Here is a 24,820-nt window from a genome sequence, read left to right on the forward strand (position 1 = left end):
CTCTTGGAAAAGAAATGAATTAAAGAGATTTGCCTTTGCCCTTTTTAAGAATAAAATAAAATAAATCAGCTGAGCCATTTACACTTAATTTCCCCTCCTTGCCTTGAAGCCGGAATGAGCATTTCATGCACAGAGCTGTTCTGACCCACATGGTGATGTGGGCAATGCCATTGCTCATGCTTCCCTAGTCCTTCTCATGTTTATTGAGGGAAGCCATCCCAGGATCCATGCATCAGCCCTGCGGAGCAGCCAGGCCATCGTATAGGATGAGGCTCCAGCTGCAGAGCAGGTCACAGGCAAAAAGATCGAGGGGTTTGGCTGTGGCATTGGGCTTCTCTTGGTTACTAGGAAAAGTGGGGTTTGGGTTAATTTCACTTTCTTTAAGGATGTTTCAGCACTAGATGCCTAATGAGAATACTTCTCCACTTAGACTCCGCCTTTACTCCTTCTCCATCCCTACCACTAGTGAGCAGGAGATGAACAAGCCCATTTCTTGAGGTTCAGTTCAAGCTTATATTCTCTAGTTCTTTATTTTTTCTTGTCTTTTGAGCAACCAGAGAGTTTATACAGACAGTTATATGTACTAATGTGCTTTAAAGAGGAGGAAGCACCATCCGTGCCCCAACCGGGTCCATCTCATGGGGACTGGGCACACATTTCTGATGGCTCCTCACTCTGCTGTTTCCTCCCACTCCTCTCATGGGCAGAGCCAAAGTGGGATGACAGGCAGCAGCTGGGATAACTCTCAATCCCCAGTGACTCTAGTGTCCTTTCTCTCTGCACTCATGCCCCACTCACGGGCCTCCTGCTGCCCCTTCAGCAACCACGGCTTCATCAATACAAACATCTGGGAGATCCAGCACAGCTTTGGGTCCAGGTTTGGCAGCAGGATGTGAGATCTGCACCCAGCAGGACACGATATATTCCTGATGATGGGCACCCCAGAGCCAAGTCTTTCCAGAAACCAGTGGTCACTTTTATATGTGTCTAGGATTTTCTCAAATTATTCAGCAAATATCACTGAGATACAGACACTGATGGTCAGACACATTTGATATGATTCAGAGCTTGTCACAAGCATTTTGCACAGCTCTAGCTTCTGGGCTTTAGCAAATGGTTTTAAAGCAGTCCTTTCCCTGAAAAACACTATGGAGGCAGATAGCATGAATTATTATTTGTTTTCACTGTGTGGACAGTTGATCAGTGACAGATGTTTCTAATTGCATTAAGCAAGTGGAAATAATGAGAATTAGATAGCAGATTCTCCAGGAATTTACATTTAGATTGAGTTACAATTTGCTATTAAAAAAGCAAATTCAATGTAGACACATTGGTTCTTCAGCAGAAATGGGAGCCAATTATTTTTAATTATTATTTGATTATTTAAAAATGAGCTGTGTTACTGTACTTAAAAATATTTGACTCAAGGGGATGATTTAATATGTGCACTTTATGTCTCCTGATCAAGGTAAGGAACAATGAAATTGTTCATCAGCAAACATGTCCGCCACATCCCCATTAGGGTCACCCTGAAAGGCAAATGACAGTCAGGGGCTGCCACAACCCCATCGCCCAGTGCCTGTGCAAATTGTGGCCGATGTCAGGGTGGCAGTGACGGGATCAGGCTCACCCAAACCCTCTGCGTCCCTGACAAATTGAATTAAGTTGCACTGATGGAAGACAAGCTGCACGCCCCCCCTTAGACACCACGCTACGCTGGGCTTGGCAGGAATTTGAGGTTGATTATCTCCATGCCATGCGTTGCGTGTAGCTGATGTAAAGCCAGCCGCAGCAGAGCAGCAGTGGGTGCGCAGGCTGAAGCAGGGTGGGGGCAGGAGCAGGGCTTCGGCGCACGGAGAGGAGCAGCATCTGCTGCCTCCAAATGACACATATATGACAGTTATCTCCCAATTCATGCCAAGAGGAAATGAGCTGTGGTTCAAACCGCTGGAGGTTTTCCTTTTGGGACTCTCACAGCTTTTTTTATTTGATTTTATCTCCTAGATTTCAAGTTCAGCTTCAGACACAGAAATGTGTGAGTCCCCTGTCAGCAGAGAAGGGATTTATGTGCAGTGCAGGTTACTGTATGTCTCTGTTAAGCGCAGAGTCCAAGACATAATATTTTTTTAACTAACTAGCTGGATCAGTTTTTAATTATGGGGTTTTTTTCCTTTTGCCTAATGACACCCTTATCCAGAACTCCCTGAAGTCAGAGAGTCTGTCTATCAGCTTCAGTAGGCTTTGGATCAGATTTCAAATCACTGATTCATTATTAATTACATATCTGAGACTCCCTTTTCAAAGAGTTCATTGTTAAATAAATTCACTTTTAGACATTACAGACTTGGCATTCTTGTGCATTTAATAAAAGTCTGGCAAAGGAGCAAAGAGCCATAGGCCAACTTCTCTTCTGGTATTGATGGATACTACTCAACAGCAGTGGTGTACACTATAAGGATATAATATATCTCTGTGCTCTCATATAACAACTTTCTGTCTGAGACTAAGTCTGTGTTCGAAACTTTTGCCTCTTTTGTGATTTCTCCTCACTTTTTCATAACTTTTCCCTGGCAGCAAGAGCTCCTTTGTGGATTCAGACATTGCAGGGTGAAATATCTTTGCTATCATCTAGTTTCCCTTCAAAGAGATACTGGCATCTTCTTCCTAGGACAAACCACAGTCACATCTTTGGAGCCTCCTGGGAGAGCAGGCAGGCAGGCAAATGTTTTGCTGATCCCTATAGCAAGTGTGGAAAAATATCTTTCTAAAGATATATGGTCTCTCTTGTAGTCCTCAATAACCTAGTTCAAGTCTAGTCATTGAGATACTAAGAGTGAACAAGGAGCTCGTCTGGAAGCTCCATTTACACAGAGGGACAGTGTTTTGGCAGGGGAATATGCAGAAATAGGTTTTCGTCCTGAAGACTGTTCAATAGGAGGCTAGGCCCTAGATGAAACAGCAGGACGTACTACGCTGCGGTTTAATGGCACGGGGTGTTCCCACTTTGCAGCTGAAGGTGCAAGGACCAACAGCCCAGGCAAGTGTTTCCCATGCTGCAAGCAAGGATCTAAGCTGCACTTAGCCCATCTTTTGCTTCTGCAGGGACACTTTGGGAAGGAGGGATGGGGCAAGCCCTTTTTTCTTCTCCTGGTGCCAAATCAGAGTTTAAAATGGCTGAATGGTCCCAGTTCATACCAATGTCGAAAGAGGCTGTGGGGACAGACTCAGATAACAGCTACCTAGTTTCCAAAGCATTCACTTAATTGACAACTGTTTAAGTTATTTGGAAAGGAAAGTCAATAGAAATGCAGCTCTCACCATTTAAATAATGAAGCTCAGAACATTTATCAGAGGCAGACATCCACCGAGTCCATGGCATACTTTCAATGTAAGGGATGAAAACCACCACACAGTTGTGGAAGGGACTGTGAAGGAAGAGAGGACTGCAGCACTGCAGCACTCGAATTCCTGAGTAGTCAAAGATAATTCCCCACTGCAAGTCAGACATCTCTCCTGTTTTATCACAGAGAAGGACAAAACCCTTCTGCCTAAATTTACCTTCTTCGGTTTTTCAGAAATCACATTAAATACAATTATTCTCTTCACCCTCACATATGTAGTACAGCCTTTTCCAGCACTGCAGCCCTTCAGCATTAGAAACAATAAAGGCATTTACTCCTTGCAGTAGGAGCAAGTTTTGGGGTGGGTCCACAGCCATCTGGTAGAACATCAGGAGGGAGAGAGATATCTGTCAAGCAGGCAGCATGACCACTGGCTGGTCGGCAGAGATGCCCTCGGTTCCCAGAGGGCCATCAAGATCTCCAGCAGCATTTTCTGGAAGTCTTTGTGCTTCTAGGAGCAGCACCTGCCACCAGCATGACTGATCTGGCCCAGCTTATGAGACTGTGGCTCCATTTCTTTGAGTGAAGAAATGGACTGGGAACATTTTTTCTGATTTCCATGCCTGCACTGCTGCCTTGGAACCTGCTCCTGCCCATCTTTCACATTAGGTTTAATGAAAGCATGAACAGATACACTTACTCGGTCACTTCGATCTCACTTTGCAGTGAGGATGTGTCTGGATGAGACACAGAAAGAGACTTTCTGGAAGCTGGCAAGAAGGTTCATCTCTTCCTTGGGGAAGAGGACGGGCTCCAGCATCCCTCGAGGGCAGGCAGCCACCATCCTGGCCATGAGGCAAGCGTGGTCTCAATGCCCATCGTGGTGAAGGACATCAGTCCCTGGGCCTGCTCACAGAGAGATGTGCTTGGGTTGGTGGCACTGGGAGCATTAGCTGCAGTGTAAGGTTTGGGTCAACATCATGCTGAGCCGTCTTCCTGTTCCTGGCAGTGCTGAGCAAGCTTTTAGATATTTTTAGGGACAAAGAGCTTTTCTGTCCTTGGGTTAAAGCTGATTGTGCATTTTGGTAGCTAACTCCAGCTGACTCAGCCCACAGATAGCACCTCCCTGTGCCTTGCCACTGCATGGCACGCTTGGCCTGCTCTTGGCAATTCTGCAGTGTTCCTCAACAGAAAACATCCCAGATCCCACCTCTGGGACACCAAGACTGTGGGCAGATGCACAGCATTTCAGGTCAGAAACAGGACCACCTTCAGAAGTCAGTCCCAGTTCCAAACGGGTGGGTAAAGACCACCAGTGCCTGTTACAAACCCTGTCCACAACCTTCCTTCTGCAAAAAGAAAAGGAAGCAGCCAAGGATTCTTCTACCTGAAATGAAAGCTAATGGGGAGATAAGCTGGTATGACGATTTCTGACCATCATCCCTTCTTCCAGGCTTGGAGGCACTCCTGCCTCCCAGCATGGAAAGTGGTGGAGCTGGCATCAGCATTGCCCCCCAGATCCTTTTCTTCAGCTGATCTTGTACACCCACCTACATTCACTCCTCCCGCAGACATAGCACCACCCATGGGCCAAGGATCTCTCCTCTTCAGAAACCAGGCTGCCTTTGCTTTCTACCCCTCCTGCTCAGAAAAATCTTCCCCAATTCTCCATAAAGTCTCCAAGCTTTTTCTTCCATGGTTCATTACATTTATTGGCTAATTCTGCTATTGCCCCAGTACATGGGTTATCACCTGCATTTGTATGCATTTACATTTTCCAATTATATCCTTAGTAGCTGTTTGTCACTAACAGTTTTTACCCTGCCTGAGTTCTTTCCTAATTGCTCTGTCTTATTTCTTCTTTATTCTTTCTTTGCAGAAAAAAGATTTCTTGTTTTGTTAATAAAGAAAAGTCACTATCTCATCCGATCATTCATTTCACTCTCCTTTTTAATGAGCCTGGTTTATCACCAGCACTTCTTTCTACAAATATCAGGGGAAATAAACCTTTCTTATACCCCCATTAATTCCTATGGTGAGCAAATATTATTTAGCTTTCTTTTCTTTCGAGCTGTGGTCAATTATCAGTGCTCTCCATTGCCTCCTTCTTTATTTATGGGGGTTGCTTTGTGATGATGATGAGCCTGCAGCCAAGAAATGAAGGCCAGCAGTCTCATCCCCTTCTCCTCCACCTTCAAGGGCATTGGGAGCAGAGCTGTTTGGAGGGGGAGTGGTAGCGCCCATGTGGGCTGCAGGCAGTCCTGACGTGCACCAGGATGGTCCGTGTGCTTCAGCTGCACCAAGTTTTAGCATTCCCTGTGTTAGTTCAACAGGTACCACAGGAGAAATAACTGAACGTCTGGAGGCAGGACTTGTCTGTGCCCAGGGTTTCTCCATTGCAACTTGATCTGCTCCTTGAATGAAATGCCCTGTACTGTCATTCTGTTAACACGAGTGACTGCTGGATGTGGTGACTGCCGTGACTGCTGGAGGGGACCGGCCCAGGGGACTCCAGCAGCTTCCTTGCTGTGTTCCAAAACATGCTGGACATGGAAACCTTTGCTTCTTAGGGACACACACAGCCATCTGGTTGGCCTTCATATATAGGCTCTGAATGCATAGACTCATCCAGGAAGACTGCAGATAATGCTTAATATGAGTAGCTGAAGGCAGGGGCATCCTTTTGTAGATGACAAGTTGTTGACTTTGTCCATTCCCTGTGAAATAACCAGTTTTATCACAAGCCTAATCCTTGATTATATTTAGCACCTTCTTCTGACTCAAGAAGCAAAGAGTCTCTTGGGTTGCTCACCAGGAGTGGAGGGGATCCTCTCTCCTGCAGGACAAGGTGTGTTAGACCCTGCCCCGTGGCCCAGGAGCATCATTCTGATGAACCTGGGGGCACAGGAGATTAGAGGCCAGGCTATCAATGGGTATGTAAGTGGAGTAGCACTGATGTACTGTGCCTTGGGAGCTGGACCTGTACAATGCATCATTCTTCTATTCAACTTCAAGGTTAGAGCCGTTTGCTTAGCTAACCCATTTCTTGTGGTCTCTGGCCACTCGGCTCCCCATAGCAGCAGAGCTCTGCCACCAGGCATTAAGCAATGGAACCAGCATCCTGCAAGTGAGTTCAGCCTCTCTCCCCTGACCTTCCCAGGGAAGAACTGTCCATCTGATGTGTAGTGTTTTCATAGCATGCTTTACATTTGAGCATGTTAAGCCACAAGCTTCAAAACATTGTGGTATGCTGTTAATATAGCAACTGTATATATACAGATAATTAAACTGATGAGAGCATCCGGGAAGACCAATATGCTTCAACTGCAAGCTCTTTAGGAGAGGGAATATCTAATATCGCTGTGTGTATGAAGAATCTAACAGTGAAGTCAGCTCTCTTGACTATATCCCTGGGTATAAGTACGGATAAAACAGATGAATGCAGAAAAGCCTATGCACCCATTATGCTTCTGAAGGCATCCCCCTTTCCCAGTTTCAGCACATGAGGATGTAGCTCTCGTTAAGTTTAATTACTTTCTCTGCACTCACAATTGGTGTGTAGGATAAACCAGGAAGATCTAATTCTACACATCAGACCTAGCACTATTACTGATTTTATTTACTTTTATTGCAGTTAGATTTGCTAAAATCTGAACTAGCTTATGATTCATGAGATGGTCATGTAGCTTTTGCATGTTGGTTTTTTTTTTTTAATAAATGATTTTAATGTGTTTAGAAAATGTACTACAATAATAAGCATTTACTTAGCTTTTTAAATATTTTCGGCAATGAAGAAGTGACTTTGAGCCAGGATGGAAAAAACATCCTTATTCAGGAGAGATTTTTAAAAAGCAAACAGACCATAACAATGCAGCTAAGATAGTATGTCTTGGGAAATTATTTTTCCTTTTCCACATCAGCAATAAGAGATCAAGAGCATTTCCAAGCACCAATTTCTGTAGGGTGGAGGAAGGAAGATGGACATTTCTACAGTTGATTTGAAACTGGATGAACTAGAGTGCTTCAGAGGTTTACAGTCGAAAAGATAAATGGATTGTGTGAGCTGTCCAATTTCATTATGTGCCCTAGCCAAACTCTTTCTTTAAAGTTTGATAGAATTATGATCAAATATTTCAAAATAAAAATGCTGACCTCTGTAGAAATTATTGACCTTGTCAAGGTAGCTTTAATGCTTAAAAAGAATACCAACAATCTCTCAGTGATATAAAACTTCAACAGATGCTACCAAATCAAAATATATATAGAAGGCAGCTGGTTATTCACACTGGCCGAGCTCTTATCAAACCCTGTTGTCGGCTGAGTGTGAAATGGATTCCTGCCACAGAAAGTTGGCTCTGAAGCTCGCTTCACGTTCAAAGTTTGATTTGCTACATGTGATACGGTCAGATGATTTAAAACACAATTGACTTTCTTGCAGTAGTTGACTACCCTTTTTCAAAATTATACAGATCCCCAGAAACTGAAAGGCAAGCATACATGCAGACCCAAAATACTTTAAGCCAAACATTTATGATACAGAATATCTGCATAAATTTGTGTTGTTGGAAGCTCTTTCTTAAACTAGGCCATATAACTTTCAACCCACTATGCTGCAAAGAATGCCATATCTGTGTCTTTTTTCCTTTGCATTAAGACAAGGGTTTGAACCAAAGCCCTGTACACAAACCCTCTTAACTCCACAGCATGTGCAATTTGCATCTTGAGCTGCTTCAGTCTGTATTAACTTAGCACCAATCTCCAGTTGGAGAGCTCCATCTAATCTGGTCTCTGTACTCATCGGTGCTGTACCTTACATGAAAAGGAAGGTGAAAAATCCTCTGCAGACTCCAGTTCAGTGATAAAAGCATGAGATACACTTAGTTTCACTAATACCTTTGCTTGCTTAAATTAATTACAGATAATGGCAATGAAATCCAAAATTCACCTAGTGCCTCTGTTAGTACCTTTGTTGTGGTAGCAACTTCCACAGGCTAAATGCCTTTGTGATGCAGAATGAGACTTTTTTGACTCTTTGCAAGGATGAAGGAAAGGAGAAGAGTTTGCCTGGCTACCCAAGCTTCTTCCAGGACACTCAAAGATATTTGAGGTGTAGAAGCATGCTAAAAGACCAAATCACAATCACAAAAGACAAATACACAAATCAGAAAACTTGCAACCCAAGTAATGAAGTCAGCTGTGTTATGCCAATGTAACTCAGAAGGTCATCACATCCCTGCTTCACAGAGGGAAGCAAGTCGAGCGCAGCATTTCTGCTCCTCACCTAAGACAAATTAGAGGAAAGAGACAGCAGCTTGAGTTTCTGCTGCATTTAGGGAGTCCATGTCTGTGGACCAAACCCAAACCAGCACACAGCTCTCTTGCTTGGACACGTTGCAGTCTCGTTCACCATGGAACTAAACCCAGGAGGAGGGGACTAAGCCCCTTGCTCTGCACGTTGGATTAAGATGGCATTGCATGGGGCTGGCTGGCTGTGGGTGTGACTAGGTGACAGGCAGAAAGGATGGCACGTGCCATGCACATTTGAGCTGTGCTTTGTAATCTGTGCAAAACATTGCTACAAAACCTGCTAACACATGAGCTAAATCTTTTGGTTTAGGAATATGTGACATCTGGGTCTGCTTATCTGACTACTGACCATTTTGGAACCATCCTTTCTCTGCTTTGGCTCACAGGGGAGGAAAATCAATGACTTTGCCTGTGCCTGTAGAAGAAACAGGTCAGAACTTGCTCACTTGCTCATGGACTCTGCTGGTATCCAGCTGGCTAAACTCTCTTCCCCTTGAATGAGGTGGACAGATCCATAATGACATCTAGGAGTGGTTCCTGGCCCAAGCCATCCCCCAGATGGTGCCTGGGCATTGTCTGGGAGAAGATTAGCTCCCAGAGGCCAACACTGTGCAAATGATGCTGCAGTCTGGAGACCACTCAGGTCCATGCTGTGGTCCTCTTCAAGTTACTGGTACTGACATAGCCAGTGCTGCTAAACCGTGGAGGTCCAAATGCCAAATATGCAGTTTATCTGGAGATGAGGTGAACCGGGAGACGCTTAAGCCACTGTGACCTTGAAAATAGTGTTTTGCTTTGAAGCACAGATGCTTCTGTCTTCTGCTTATACGAAACCGATGGTCTTCAACAAGGGCAAAGTCCTGCTGCATGTGGATATATTCCTTCTGCTCTGCTGCTCTGTTGTACCTATTTTTCTCATTTACACATAGAAATCTCATAGATGTTTCATACAGAAGGAGACAGGGAGCTACTGAATAGATCATTAATAGGCTCAAGACATTGAGAATTATTTGAAGGGCTAGTGAATCTAGCCATCATAGCTGGGAATGTGGTGGGTTTTTTTCTCTGAGGGAACTGAATTTGTTTCAGTTGATTTTTTGGGTCTACGTAAGGGGTAACTTTCTTGTACCTGTCTCTCTGAGTTTGTGCCTCATAGATTTGCTCTAAATTCCCGGAAAGCTCAAAGTAAATCTCAGTCAAAACTGTCAAATTTGGGATGTATTTTCATTAAAGCTGTATTAATCCATAGAATGCAGATCCTGACAATACTACAGAACCTCCCATGGAGTTCAGAGTAGTCTGCTGAAAACACAGTATTTGCTAGAGTAAACACATAGCAAAGCAAGCAGCCAGCCAGGCTTGTCTTCAGGACTGTCTTGTAAAGGACAAAACAGATTTGATGTTGTGTTAGGTTTTGGGAGAAACCCAGAGAAAGATAATAGAGAAATGATCTCTTTCCTGCAACCATCCAAAAACAAACCTAGAAAGTTTAAATAAAGAGTAATAAAAATTGCATGCACAAATTGACTCGGGGCAACTTTTTAACTTGCTTCAGTGATGTTTTCATGGCTGATTAGATGAGCTGGCAGTGACCTTGGCAGGGCTACAAAAGCAATTTTTACATCAGTCAGCATAAGGAATTCCACACTTTCCATCAAATCCCTCCTAAAAAGATGCCTGCTTGCCCTTGCAGTCTGGTCTTGCTTCTGTGGTTGGCCAGATCGTCTCACTTGGTTCATGCCCTTGGCCACTATTCAGTTGGAAAGGACTCAGGGGTGGCCGCATGCGAGGTTACCCTGCACAACCTCCTTTACTGCCCAGAAGGATTACCCAGGGGGAATGTCAGGATTTTGACCGCTTGTCTTTGATTCTCAGGCCTCTGGAAATCCTGTGCAAAAAAGGCTGCTTGCGCGTGCACAGATCAGCACTCTGGCATGTGGGAGGTAGGTACACTGGCAGACAGTGGACCTCCTTTTTATCTAGTGAGGATATGTCAAGCTGTAACCCCCTATGTAGTACCACAGCTCCTCCGTGAAAGTGATGTGCATCTAGCCAGTATGTCCAGACTGCACAGCGCAGATATACAGGCGCGTGGGGAGTCCCATACCTTACAGTGTGCTGTTCCTGCTGACCCCCCCATAGCCAGGGCAGACCAGGACATCAGTCTGAATGCCAGAACGTACTCTCCCTCTCCCCAGCCCTACAGGAGACAGCGATGCAGAGTCCTACATGGGATGCACCGCCCTAAGCAGCCACCAAATCTCCTTGTGCTTCACGTCTATGGATGAAAAAACACATGAACACAAAGCAGGGGCCAGCCACAAAATTCAGCTCATCCTTTTTCCACCCTCAGCACATCATCCAGCTCTTTCAGCTGTTTGTGGGGATATTAGCTGCTCCCAGCAGAGGCAGAGAAGAGACGGAGCAGGCAGAAGGCTAAGGGAGGAAAGAGGGAAGCACTGAGGCTTTTGTCATGCATGAAAGAAAGGTCTGAGCACGGAGCAGTGAAAACTGGCAGATTTCCCATCCCAGCACCAGTAGCAGCTGGCTGGTCTCTTTGGATGCAGTCACCTGAAAACCCTGTTGGAGTCACAGGACGATACAGAACACAACAGAGAGGAATGGGGTCACTGGGCATCGATGCAGACCCCATCTGAATGGGGGAAGCGTGCAGCTGCCTCTGTGTCAGGCAAGAAGGGGAGGAGGGATGCTACAGACCCAAAAGTGTCTTTTTCCTCCCGCCAACTGCTTCTCATTTTGGCTTTGACATGAATTTGCCATGCAGATTTGGCCAGCTCATGCTCTTTGCTTTCTCTGACTAAAAAATATTTAAGCAGATTCACATTGCTAATATGTAGGGGAATTAGAGGTTGTCGGCAATGGCTTCTGACTTAAGACACAGAGCATCAGGTATAAGCTGAACCCAGAAATGCAGCTATCTGGGAATATTTCTAAGGCAAACTGTACAGTAGGCTGTTTCTAATCCTTTTACCAAACAGAATTTTTTAAAAACTTGGGAATTTTTTTTGTCTTTGTCTCTCTGACCCTAACAAATCTGAATTCCCACAACTTGCGGGTGTTGACTTTCCAAGAAAAACATCAATGGCACTCTGTCACCACCCTCCACATTCCCAAGGAGGCTGCTGGAGGCAAGTTGTCTCATTTTCCTATGTAAATGAAGAAAAGAGATTTTTAGAGCCAACCACTGACTCTGAGAAAGAGGTGCTGCGTGTGCCAGCGCAAGCAACGCTCCCACCACTGGTCCCCGACACTGATGGAGTTCAGCTGTTTCGTGATAAAAAATAAGGTGTTCCCTCTCCAGGCATCTTGCATTTCCATGAATAATTTTTCACCCAGCTATATCCCAGCCTGCTTTGATTATGTGCACTCCATATATTGACAAAGTAACATGGAGTTGAGGAATAGGGGATCTATCCCATAAGGGGAATTGCAACACCTAAAGCCCAAAGCCTTCAGCCTGAGCGGTTTTGTACCACATTACTGCGGTGTATTCAGATGAGACTATAGCTGAAAGGGCCATTATTTGGTATTTGCTTAATATTACTATGGTGCGACTTTGGGCTTGTCTTCAAAGTGCTCAAAATGGGTTAAACAACGGGATGACAGAGCTGTTGGCAGAGCCAATTTGACAAGAGAATTGCAAGTGAGTGACAGTTCAATGGCCCCTGGATGAGAGATTTCAGTGTTTCATGCATAAGGAAGTAGGGGCAGGAGGGAGTTATGATCTGTAATGTACTGCCTAAAGCATGCGGGTATGAGCATGCTGCTGGCCTTCAGCGGGTAAGGCTGCTGGCCTCTGAATAAGCAACACCTCGAGGAAGATAGTAGGAACACAGAGGCACCTTTACTGCCCTCATCACCGTGGTGCTGCAGCATAGCTAGTTTTAGTGTATGATCTAATGGGGAGGGGGCGCACCTGGAGTTTGCTTCATTAACAAATTGCAGTAGTTGGTGGAGGGGAGGATTTGTGCATGAATCACCGTTTTGCGCTCCTATTTCCTCCTCATTACGTTGCCCAAGGCTTGAGACCAGCGAGAGCTGCTGCTGGCTGATGAAGAAGCTTTGTACCCTGCCTGGCAGTACCACGCTGGGCACAGCCAAGGCAGGAATTACTCTCTATTCATGCAAACTGCTCTTTTTTCCACCTCACCTCTCCTACTGATGGACTGGCCACACCACGCACAACCCTCAGCCCACATTTTAACTCAAGCCACCTAAGAGACGTTTTTCAAACATCCATCCTTTGAACATTTAAGCAAAATTGGACCAAGTCAGCAAGACTCAAGAGGCAGGGTGGAACTAGACACACTTCATGGTCTCTCCTGCAGAAACCAAACCTGCTCGGGAGCTCGCCAGACAGCATCTGCTATGTCTGCGCTCATAAATAAAATAGGTCAGGGCTCGCTGGCTGGGCTGGAAGCCACATGGCACAGCCCATCTTGTGCTCCAAGGGGCAAACTCCTTCTTTCCCCAAACAGGGTGACCATCCTTGGGACTGTCTGGCCTGGGCTATGCCCTGGTGGCTGTGGCTTGGAGGGTACCAACAGGCCAGCCTGCACCAGCATGTGCTCACAGTTAAATACCAGTGATTTGAGTCCTGGAGCCTGTGCCTGACCACAGCTGGGTTATAGCACAAAATTAGTGTAGGCTGAGCACCAGTACTGCAAACAGTCTTTAGCATTGCAGCATTTAGTGTAGTAACATCTCACCTCTGTATTCTCGTGATGTATCTCTTTGTAAGTCCCCTTGGCAAGGAGACAGTGGATAGTAGCGGTCTTCTTAATCTAATGAAACGAGGCATTACTAAGTGTGAGCTGGTTACCTGGTTCCCACAGTTCAGCTTGCCTCTGTGCTGGATGGATTCAGGCAGTGCGCATCTGTCCATATGTTGAGACTATGGATTTCCCAGAAACATTCTGCCACAGAGAATTAGGGAAAAGCTATGAAGCGGGGGAGGGGGAATAGATAGGCTTGTTTGACAGTTAATAAAACAATAAAATGTACTTTGTGTGTGCCTGCGTTTCTAGGGACGTACCAGCAGCTGCTAATACCATGTCATCTGTTTTTTATTCATGGCACTGCTGGACTGTGGATAGATAATCTCTCTCTATAACTCACTCATTTCTAAGCTTAATGGGAAGCTGTCACTGAGAAGCATGCTTCTCTGCCAAAAGTGGGCAGCCTGTCTTTCCACTGGGGAAACACATGACTCTGGAGTTCCTCAGGCTGCTCAAATCCCAGTAACATTGTCTTTTAATTATATTGAATATTTAATACTGAAGTGCTTGTGTTTCTGCCATATTTTCCACAATGACTGACAGAACGATCTCCTGAAGCTACAAAGAAATCTTTGCACTTCTCTGATTTTGCTGGTTGACATAGGCAGATGTTTACTCCCCCGGCACTGAGCCAGCTGACACGCCCGTGACTCAGTGAGATGAGCTCCCAGTTGCTTCCGTGGTGGGGTGACACTTGGGCTACCTGGTTTGCAGTCCCCAAGGAGCTCCTCCCTAGATGGCATCACTGTCCTCTCAGGGCAGAATTTGGCTCAAGTCAGGTTAGATATTTACAGTGCTGATCTTCAGCTGAGTCAATCACCACACCCTTCTGGAAAGAAACAGGTATTTGTGGGAATTTAGAACATGTTTAGGATGACATTAGTTGCCCCTAGAAGCTTATCATAAAATCATAGAACAGTTTGGGTTGGCAGGGACCTTTAAAGCTCATCTAGCCCAACCCCCCTGCAGTGAGCAGGGACATCTTCAACTAGACCATGTTGCTCAGAGCCCCATCCAACCTAATCATAGAACAGTTTGTGTTGGCAGGGACCTTTAAAGCTCATCTAGCCCAACCCCCCTGCAGTGAGCAGGGACATCTTCAACTAGACCATGTTGCTCAGAGCCCCATCCAACCTGGCCTTGAATGTTTCCAGGGATGGGGCATCTACCACCTCTCTGGGCAGCCTCTGCCAGTGTTTCATCACCCTCATCCTACAGAATTTCATCCTTACTGTCTGACTCTGCAGTCTGAGTCTGCCCTCTTTTAGTTTAAAACCATTACCCCTCGTGCTATCACTACAGGCTCTACTAAAAACTCTGTCCCCATTTTTCTTATAAGCCCCCTTTAAGTACCGAAAGGCTGCGATAAGGTCTTCCCAGAGCCTTCCCTTCTTCAGGCTGAACAACTCCAGCTCTCTCAGGCTTTCCTTCTAGGAGAAGTGTTCCAGCCCCCCGATCATTTTCATGGCCCTCCTCTGGACCTGCTCCAACAGGTCAGTGTCTCTCCTGTGCTGACCCCAGAGCTGGGCGCAGAACTGCAGGGGGGGACTCACAAGAGCGGAGCAGAGGGGGAGAATTCCCTCCCTTGACCTGCTGCCCACGCTGCTGAGGTACACTTGGCTTTCTGAGCTGAGTGCACGTTGCCGACTCATGTCCAGCTTTTCATCCGCCGGTACCCCAAAGTCGTCCGCAGCCTTCATTCCCCGGCCTGTATTGACACCAGGGGTTGCCCCAACCCAGGTGCAAGACCTTGCACTTGGCCTTGTTGAACCTCATGGTTCACATGGGTCCACTTCTTGAGCTTGCCCAGGTCCCTCTGAATAGCATCACGTCCCTTAGGTGTCAAGCTTGCACGGGCTACAAGAGATTCTTCTCTCCAGAAACCCTCTTCCTCCTCCTCCCCCCACCCTGTGGCCCATAACATACCAGTATCACCACTAAACCTGTGTGACAATGACCATGACTGTTATGAGGCACCAAAATGGCTTTTGCATGTCACCTTGTGTAGCAAAGACTTGCTCTGCGTCACCTGTGCCTCACCTCCTCCTTTTCCTCTCGCCAGCACTGGGGAGGTATCCCGTGAGCAGATCCCAGCCTGCTCCCCCAGTGGGTCCAGCAGCCCAGGTCAGTGGGCTCATGCTAATGAGAACTCAACCAATAACTACATGGAAGAGCTGTGATTCTCAGGGGGTTTTGACATTGAATCAGTGTGTCTCATCTCTCATGCAGCCTGCATCTCCCCTTCCCAAGGTGCTCTCAGGCTTGTCCTTCCCCTCCCCACTTGCCATTAGTGCTTGCTGTGCTCTGTTGTCATTCAGGGAAGTTGCCTTCATGTCTAATTGGGAAAAGACACCTGCACAGAGTGCACGTGTATATACTGTCTCTGTACAGAGATAAGTGTAGTGCATGGAAGAGAGACTTGTCCGCTGTGGTTAATTTGTTGGTGCTGAATCTGCTTAAAATAGAGCCAATGAGGTACAGACAGCTTGGGCATTGCATGTGCTGAAGTGGTGTGGTTCTCTCTGGCACAGGCTGTGTCCACAGCCCAGGGTATGGGGGGCTCTTTAAGGAGTGGGGAAATGGAGGGGGGCAGCCCTGGGAGTGTCAGCCAGCTGTGATCCCTTACATACCTTCTTGCCCTGTCATTGGTGCCTTTTCATAAGCTCTCTTGGTGCAAGTTCAGGTCACAGAGCTGCTATTGAGGCTCAGTTCTTTCCCAGCCACATCCTGACACCACTAATAAAGCTCTCCCTTGCTCTAAGTCGTTGTTTGAACAAACCTAAGTTGTTCTGGAGGGAATGCAGGGAATGAGTTCACTGCTTCGAGGCTGCAGGAACTGGGGTTGCAAAAAAGCCCTGGCCATGTGCTCACTGTGCTCCTCATGGCTGAGGCAGGAGTGCTTTGGGGTTGCAGAGCATTACGCAGCATTTCAGACAAGTCTCTCAGGCATGGCCCAGGGCACAGTGAAGACTGGCACATTCTGCTAATAAAGAGGCAGCCCCTAAAAAATCCACCTCTGCTCTCCTGCCTCTCCAGGCAGGAGAGGAGAAACCCCAGAGTGCTCCCACATCAGGTTTGACTTCATGGAAGAGTTGCCCACTCTACAGATGACCAGGAATCCCCTGAATGATGCATTGATGCCATCATGCCTGGAAGGTGGATACATTGACCAATTATTAAGGTATTAAGTTTTGTGGAAAGTGTCATGTTTGCAAGCCCAGACACCCCAGGCTGCAAAGTGTTTCTTGTCCCAGGCTAGAGTAGGAATTGGTGAGTGCAGGTGGGGGGCCAGAGCTATGAAAGCACTTGGCTCACTGCCCTGCAGAAAAGCAGTCACACAGAAAAACAGTGTCTTTGGCTATGAAATGGCTGGTGTGTGTGCCAGATACTCCGCTATATGGGAGCATGGGTCCCTCAGCTCTTCCTCCTGGCAGGGGTAGAGGGCTTACCAGGAGAAGGCTCTTCTCCCTCAGGGCCACAGCTCTGGTGCGCTGGGACCACACCAGGGGCCCTGCCGATTTCTCCAGTAAAAATAACAGTTGATTTACAGTGCATTGTTCTTCATGTGCTTTTTTGCAAAGAAGATCCTGTAGCAGGCGGGAGCAGCAGGGGAGACCCTGGCTGAATAATGTTGCTCTGACAACCCACCCCCACCAGCAAAGCACGCTCAGCTCTCGCTGCTCCAGCTAAAGGATTCCTGCTGGGGTATCCTGTCCTAAGCTCAGGCCAGTCAGCTGCAGCTCTGACATGCTCCTCCAGGCTGCTTTTCCAAATGCAGGTTACATGGAGGCTGCCAGGAAGGTGTGGGTAGGAAGGAGATGAAGAGCAGCAGATGCAGAGGGGTCTCAGCAGCTGCCTGAGCAACTCACAGTGCACCACGGTCCAGCCTTGCAGCTCTGCAGCACTGCAGACATGGTTCTGTTTCTGATTTGAATGCCACCTGTTATTCCTGATTTATGCCTGTGGGGTTCACTAACTGTCTTGCTGACCATACTGCTGTATTGGATGTAGAAGGTCCTGGGCCCACTTTCTATTGATTTCTCTGCTCTCAGGGACCAATCCCCATCTTCTTCGATGTGTCTGTGACAGAAGTTTTATTAATGCAAAATGAATATCCCTCTGGAAAATGAAGTCCAGAAATTAATAATGAATTAAAACAACTTGCCACAGGCATTGCTAATGAGCTCTTTGTCTGCGTGGCTCACATGAAAGGAGGTCATTGCTCAGCTGTTCCCATTGCGAATGGCAAGCAGATTAACTGCTAACATTAAGCACGTGGGTCTCTCTCCTGAGACAGCAGGATGGGCTGCAGTTCACTTGTGCCCAGCAGGGTTTTCCTGTCCTTATCTCTGCTGTGCAAGTTTGTCTTGAGGAGTGCTTGCTACCTGGAGAGGACGCCTTCCTCCTCTCCCCTCTGAAAATTCAGGTTTGCTGTTCATGTTGGGAGGCAGTGGGAGTTATCCCACTGGAAAGGGTAACAACTTTGCAGAGCTTAAGAGGAGAGCTGAAAGTAATCTTGGAGGGGGCTAGCAGGACTTAACTTCACAACCGTAAGCCTCTTCAGGGAGTCTGGCCCGGTAACTAACCTGGCACTGCTCCAGTGCTGGGTCTGCATCTATTGTTCTTTTCCCTTATCTTGCAAGGCAAACGGTTATCCTGCCTTATCTGCCACCACAGGCTTTGGAGGAGGCAACAAAGGCAGTGGAGATCATGCCCGTGCCAAGCCCTGGGGGCAGGAGAGGGGCTGTGCTGGGAAAGGAGCAGCCACCACTGGGCAGTAGGGAGGGGAAAGCTGTCAGGCCATGCTGTCCACCTTTCCGTGGTTTTTTCAGCAGCCAGGTCTTACTCAGCAGAAATAAGGAAGCAGCACATTGCATTTACTCATCTTGCCTGTAAAGGGTGGCTGAAGGCAGGTACTTTTAGCTGCTGCTCCTCACTTGATAGCTGGGGCAAGATGCAGCAATGTGTGGGGCAAGAGATGCTGGGCATTACTTCTCTATGATGTGGCTGGACATCAGAAGGGGATTTTGCCCTTGTGACAGTGCTGGCTGGCTGAGGCCAAGGGACCCATCACTTCACCATGTCTTTGAGCAGCCTGTTTGACATCAGCTATTTATTGCTCTGTTCTGCTTTCTTGCAAAGTATGAAAGCTCAACCTGTTCCCTCCAAGTGCTTAACCCAGGCTTGAGAAAACGCTGCTGTGTTTGAGGCATGCTTTTTCACCACCCTTGCCTTCTCAGGTGGGACACCCAGAAAGGCTGGCTGATGGCTCGCTTCCTTGCTCGGCAGCACAATTGCTCATTTATCAAATAGCTGAGTCACCCCAGAGCACTGGGAGCCAGGCAGTGCCAGCCACACAGCGCTGCGCCTGCAATACACTCCGTCATGGGGATGCCCAGATTCACCTCCACCAACTGCTCACACCAGTGACCTTGGCCATGGAGGGGTCAGTCCTGGCCTCCTCAGCACCCATCACTGGCCATGCATTCCCACTCCTCCTCTTGTGGTAGCGCTGCACTGGGAAGAAGTCCCTTTTTGGTGCAGAATTAGTTTGGCCTGATAAGGAAAGAAAGGAGCAGGGAGGCTGGGGCAGGCGTTAGGCTTTCACACTGCATGTTGATAGGCACAAACCCCTCTTCTCTCTCCTTCGAAAGTCTGTGTTTGTTTGTTGTTAAGCTGAAAATTCGTCCAACTCCCCCCATTAAGTACCTGTGCTGAGCCATGTATCTCTGAATTCACCAGGCAGTCTTACCATCCTCTTCATCACAGTATCCTAGTACCTCATAAGCCACACTGTGGCTTGTCCTTAAAATGCTCCAGCAAAGGGAGGTTCATCTTACAGGAGACAGGGATGCTGGGAATGTCCATCCCACCCAGCACAATGCCAGGAGAGAAGTATCTGAGGAGTCTCCAAAGAGACTGGTGTAGCAGGTGTGCTCTTTGCTTAGGTCCCTGAAGGGACTCAAGGGGACAAAGGACATGACCGTGGCCCCATGCCTGGTCTACTCAGCTCTCAGCACCATTTGGGAGATAGTTCAGGAGGCTGTGAAAGGTAGTGCAGCAGGCAGTGTAGACAGCAAAGATTCCAGCAGTTGTGGTTGAGAAGTCTGACTTGGGAATTAAAATGAAGCTAGTTACATCCCACCTATTCGCTCTCCGCCAGGCTGTTTCTCCTACACGGCAACTTATCTGGTATTCAGAGGCTGTTTTAATCTAGTGCTGTATTTAGGCACATTCATTGCTTCTTTCTTTGTTGGCATGACCTAGAAACCACCTTTGCATTGGGTGCACAAAGGAGCAGCATGGACATTGCTGCTAACTGCGCTAGGACATAGCAGGGAGATGGATGGGTGGAGGGTGACGTAACGTTCACATGAACACCAGGGAAGCATCCTTCAAGTTTGTCTCAGCTGTGTCAGGTAGTATGACAGTGATGGGTTTAGGGACATTTTTAGAGAGAGGTTGAGACTCTTATCAATCTGTTTGGGAGTTAAGTACAAAGCGGGGTTTTTTTCAACACAAGCTGTGTTTGTATTTACAGGACAGAGCAGTCAATTAGGACAGCAGGGTTCTCAGGTCCCCACCATCCATTTTCTGCACAGCATCATCATTTCATCCCCATTTAACAACAGGTTCACATCTGGGATAACTCTGACTCAGCTGCTTGGCAGACTCATTGGGGCAGTCGAGCCTGCAGACAGCTTGATTTTCACTGAGGCTTGCAACACAGAGATTTGTAGACCAAATCCTTATGAGGAGTCACAAGGGAACATTGTTGGGATCTCTGACCCCAGCTGTGTCAGTGCTGCTGTAACCATTGCAGCTCTGAGATCCAGGACTATTACAGGCTGCATCTACCTGAATCCTTTGTACCCCTGTTTCCTCCCAGTGACAGTCAGGACAAGAGCTCTGTTACGGCCAAGACTTCAGTCATCCAGTAGGAAGCACAGGAGCTCAGCAGAGCTGGTGAGGATTCATAGAGGGAATTCACTGAGCCAAAATTAAGTTTAGACTTAAAAGTCAAATAAGCTTTTGCAGAAAAGCTAGTAATGCACCTTCCTCAGTATGGAGTGAGTAGTTTCTCTGAGCTTGGTTTTTATAGTCTCACAAAGGGTATTTTGAAAGTGTGTGTTACTTTCCTCTCTCTCCTTCCAAGTGCCTAAATTTGAGGATATATCCTTATCTCTAAATGACAAGCAACACTGAATGGGAAACTATTTTGTTCTGTCATTTACTTCTCATTTGGTCCTGTCACATCCTATCTTTTGGCACTATGTATTTTCTTAGTGTTATGAGCATATATCTGTGCTCTGTGTGTGAGAGTGGGCGTCTGAAATGTGTTTGCAAAGGTCCTTGATAAAAAGCTTTAACAACTAAAATTATCAGAGAGGCATGAGTGAGCTGGTCATGGTAGATCTGAACACCAGCAGGCAGCAAGTCATCTGTCTGCAGAGACATTAAGCACTAAAGAAATGAGAATCACCAGGTTTTTACTATTTACCTAGGAGGGAAACTGCTGCTCATTTCAAGGAGCTAATGTTGCTTGCAGATTTAGCTTGAACACCAGAGGGAACATAAAAGCGACAGCAGTGGAGTACCTCCACAGATAATGTTTCCCTCTAGAAGCACAGTATGGTTCTATCCAAGATCTCCTCATTAATCCTTTCTCTCATTCTTGTTTTGCAGCCAAAGCTTTTGGCCAAGGAGTTGCTTGACTTGGTGGCATCTCATTTCAACCTGAAGGAGAAGGAGTACTTTGGAATTGCATTCACAGATGAAACGTAAGTGCTAGAAATCAAAGACTTAAGAGGCAACTCTTAGATCACAGGAAATTTTGGCAGATTTGTCCCAAGCAAAATGACAAGGGCAGAAGGCCTGTGTACTCCAAGGTCCTAGACCAAGGTGTAGGGAGGCACGGACCTCACATCAAAGTCTGTCCTGTACTGCCTCTTCTTCAGAGGGCTGGGGGCCTCTCATGATGAGTTAAGCAGGCCAGAGGTGTACACAGGCAGTAACAATCTCTTCCTAATCCCATGTTCAAAAAGTTGGTGTCATTTGGCATTGATAAAAGGTTACCTTAAGCTCTCATGGACTTCAAGATTCACTCGCTAGTTCAAAATTATTACTGGATTGGTGGAACTGTTCAATTAAAGTATTAATCAGTTTATTCACTCAAGCAGGCTTAAAACTAATGCTAAATTATTTCAAGGAAAGGAGAAAAAAAAAGCAACCTCAAAAGATTATTATTTCTGATGTTTTAGAATGCAGATTAAAAAAGGCAAAGAGGAAAGTGTGGGAAAGGAAGGGGCTGACAAATTTAGTCTGAATTAAAAGCATTTTTAAATATAAAATTTCCATTGTGGAAAGAGTTTGACCTTACCAGGAATCACACAACAGCCTTATGGCTGAGCTAAACCAAATGATGGGATGCTGACACTGCAGTCACCTCAGGTAAATGTTGGTTGTTCGCCTTGAACCCCAGCTCCCAGAGTCACAGTATTACCACAAAATGGTAATTGAGGTTTTGTCTCAAGACAGGCCATTTCTACCCCCTGTTTAAAAGTCAAGTATAAAATTAGCACTGGAGAAACAAACATTAAAGGTCTGCCAAATGCTATGATTAGTCCTAGACTGTGACCTCTCAGTACTACTGCACAGTTCCTGATACTTTTTTCCAGCTGCCTGTTTTCTTTCTGTAGTTAGATTGTCCTCAGCATATGGACTACGTCTGGTATGCACACCCACCATACTCCACCTAGGTTTGCAACGGAGGGGTGGGGGGATGAGGGGTGTATATTAATCAGGAAGAGGCTTCCTGCACCTAAATTGTTTACAAATTGTTTTAAAAAACCAAGATTTTTCAGGCCAATGCTGTGTTCCCAGAGCAGCTGAGTCAGCAGTACTGCTGTCACGAGCCAACTCTGCTCTCCTGCTGAAGTGGCAGGGAATTATAAATTATCTGCTGGAATAATGATTCAGGATCGGGTAATCAGAGGCTTCTGGATAATTGCACAAATATCCATATTCATCTCAGCAACGATTGCCCCTCTAGAGCCAGTCCCTTTGGCAAGCACCTGCCTTGGGCAGCCTGAGGCCATCTCAGGACACAGCTCCCAGGATGAAGGAGTGCTCGGCATCTGGCATGCAGAGGCAGGACCCGAATCAGAGAAGATCCCAGAATCCACCCCATCTTACTGACATGAGCAGCTCAACCCTGCAGGAGATCTCCAACCCAATAAAAATTAATGAGACTGGTCCTCAAAGGAGGAACAGCAGGAGACACTGACAATTTATAAAGCACAAGGAGGAAATTGCGCCTCACCAAGGCGTTATTTCTTATTGGAGAGAGCAAGTTACTCAGTAGGTGCTGCCTGAGGGGTGCAGGAAAGCCATGCAGGGAAGCCAACACAGACTAAAAGATGAAAATTTTTCCCTTAGCAGTCCTAACAGCACAGGTTAAAAACAAGAAACACATGTTAGGCTGCAAACAGATAGCAGCTGAGCAAGTCCCAGTTCTCAGCTCAGCTGAGTGGGCACAGGGCTCCCCTGGGAGTGCAAGGAAGCTAATAAGGAGGTATCAGCAATTAGAGGGACCCCAGTCTGCCCTGGAGCTTCCAGGTTTAGCGTCGAACAGAATGAGCAAAGATCTGGGTTAGAGATGGGAGGAGGCATGAGAAGCTGACAGAGGCTGTCAAGGCAGTGCTCGAAGATGCACAGTGGATGCAGATGGATGCACACTGGCTAGATGGGATTTCAGAGGGTGAGGTAATGGCATCTACTCACCTGGTCACTTCCTTGTCCTGTAGTCAAGATGGAGCAGGGTGCGTTTTAGGAGATACTCAGCCAGTCTGGTTGAAAAATTTGGGGACACCCTCATTAAATCTATTAAACAGAACCCAGAAGCATGCCAGTAAGCCCTAGCTGATATGAAGCTTGGTCTGCAGCCCTTCTGCTGTCCCATAGTGAGTCTGACCTTTGCATTGAGGCTGCTTCAGTGCCATGAAAATAACCTGGACAAAAATATTTCCTCTTCAGTTGTAAAAAGCTTTGAGTAGGGTTGGCACAAACAGCAATTTTATTTGACTGAACACAGACCAAAAAAAATACTTGGAGGGGGTTGGAATGGGTCTTGGAAATAGATGTCCCATATCACCTACAGAAAATAAATTGACCTGTCTGTACCACAGATTTTCACCTGCAATGTGAAATGGGAGTTAAAAAAAAAAAATAATCTTTTCTTCCAAAAGTAGGAAAAACAGTGTCTTAATGTGTGTTTGCAGAGCACCTAACACAGCCCTGTAGCTGATACAGACCAGGCGCACAAAAAGAAACCCTTTAATCCAGTGATGCAGGCCCTCAGGGATTTCCTTCACTCTTCACTGAGTTTCCATGTGCCTTACTTGAAGGGAACTCATAACCAGCTAAAACAGAACAAGCCTGGTTCATAAACATAGTCTGGGGTTGGCTAAATTGCAAGTTTAGAAAGAAGAAAAGCCACTAAAGTATTAAATCAATTCTTCTATTTAAGAGTAAAAGCTCTATGAGAGTAATTTATTTAGAAATTATTTGGACTGGGGATTTCCATTCATTAGTTGTGCTCTATCATGACAACCTAAGAAGAAAATCAATAGGAACAACCTTTGCGTTGGCGACTTAATAGTTTCTTGTGATAATATAGGGTCATTACTGCGTTCAGCATGACTAAGATTAGATTGTCAGACTATTATGGAGGAGAGAATAACGCCTCCTATTTTAATGATCATAGGAACGTTTTATGGTGTGAGCCATTAGCTACGGGAGAGCACAGGTCAAAAGGGTGTCCCTGTAAAGCACATGGGGCCAAGCTTCACATGAATCCAGAAGAGCTATATGCTGGTTGATTAAGAGTGAAAAGGAATAGGGAAAGAGTTTGGGTCTTTTTTTCAGTTCAGCTAATCATGAATCTTCGCTAACCACTCTTTCCCTTGGCAAGAGCTCTCCCAGCATTCAGTGAGAGCAAGTGGTTGGGATTACCCTTCTGTTCACTGCAGACACCCTGTCTGGGCCACAGGCAGGTTCTCCATGTCCTTTAGCTGTCCTTAGATGTGAGCCACCTGCTCCATGGAGAACTACCAAATTTTGCTTCCCACAGGTTCTTTCTGTGGGTCCAACCAAAATCTGATCCAAACCCTTTTGGTCCCTCACCAGAGGAGAACCTGCAGAGCAGCTTCTTCAGCTAGCTAATATACAGGATCAGAACCGTAAGGTATTGAGACCCCTCTTTTTTGTATTACACTTGTGCTAGAGACTGTACTAACATGATAAGGTAATGACAGAGAGTGCCCTTGCTCAGCCCAGGATCCTATGGCCAAGGGGAGGGCAAGGGAAGAGCAG

The 24,820-nt window shown here is 46.4% G+C and overlaps 1 protein-coding gene across 7 annotated transcripts in view; it reads left to right on the forward strand.

Annotated features, from left to right (window-relative positions):
• Positions 1-24,820, forward strand: part of FRMD4A (FERM domain containing 4A) — a 387,455-nt gene that overhangs the window by 259,869 nt on the left and 102,766 nt on the right. For all 7 annotated transcript variants that reach the window (XM_055807271.1, XM_055807272.1, XM_055807273.1 and 4 more), the window contains one exon: positions 21,134-21,228. In XM_055807271.1, coding sequence (XP_055663246.1) covers positions 21,134-21,228 — 95 coding nt within the window. The remainder of the gene's footprint in view (positions 1-21,133; positions 21,229-24,820) is intronic.

This window comes from Falco peregrinus, chromosome 6 (assembly GCF_023634155.1).
Source record: "Falco peregrinus isolate bFalPer1 chromosome 6, bFalPer1.pri, whole genome shotgun sequence".
NCBI lineage: Eukaryota > Metazoa > Chordata > Aves > Falconiformes > Falconidae > Falco > Falco peregrinus.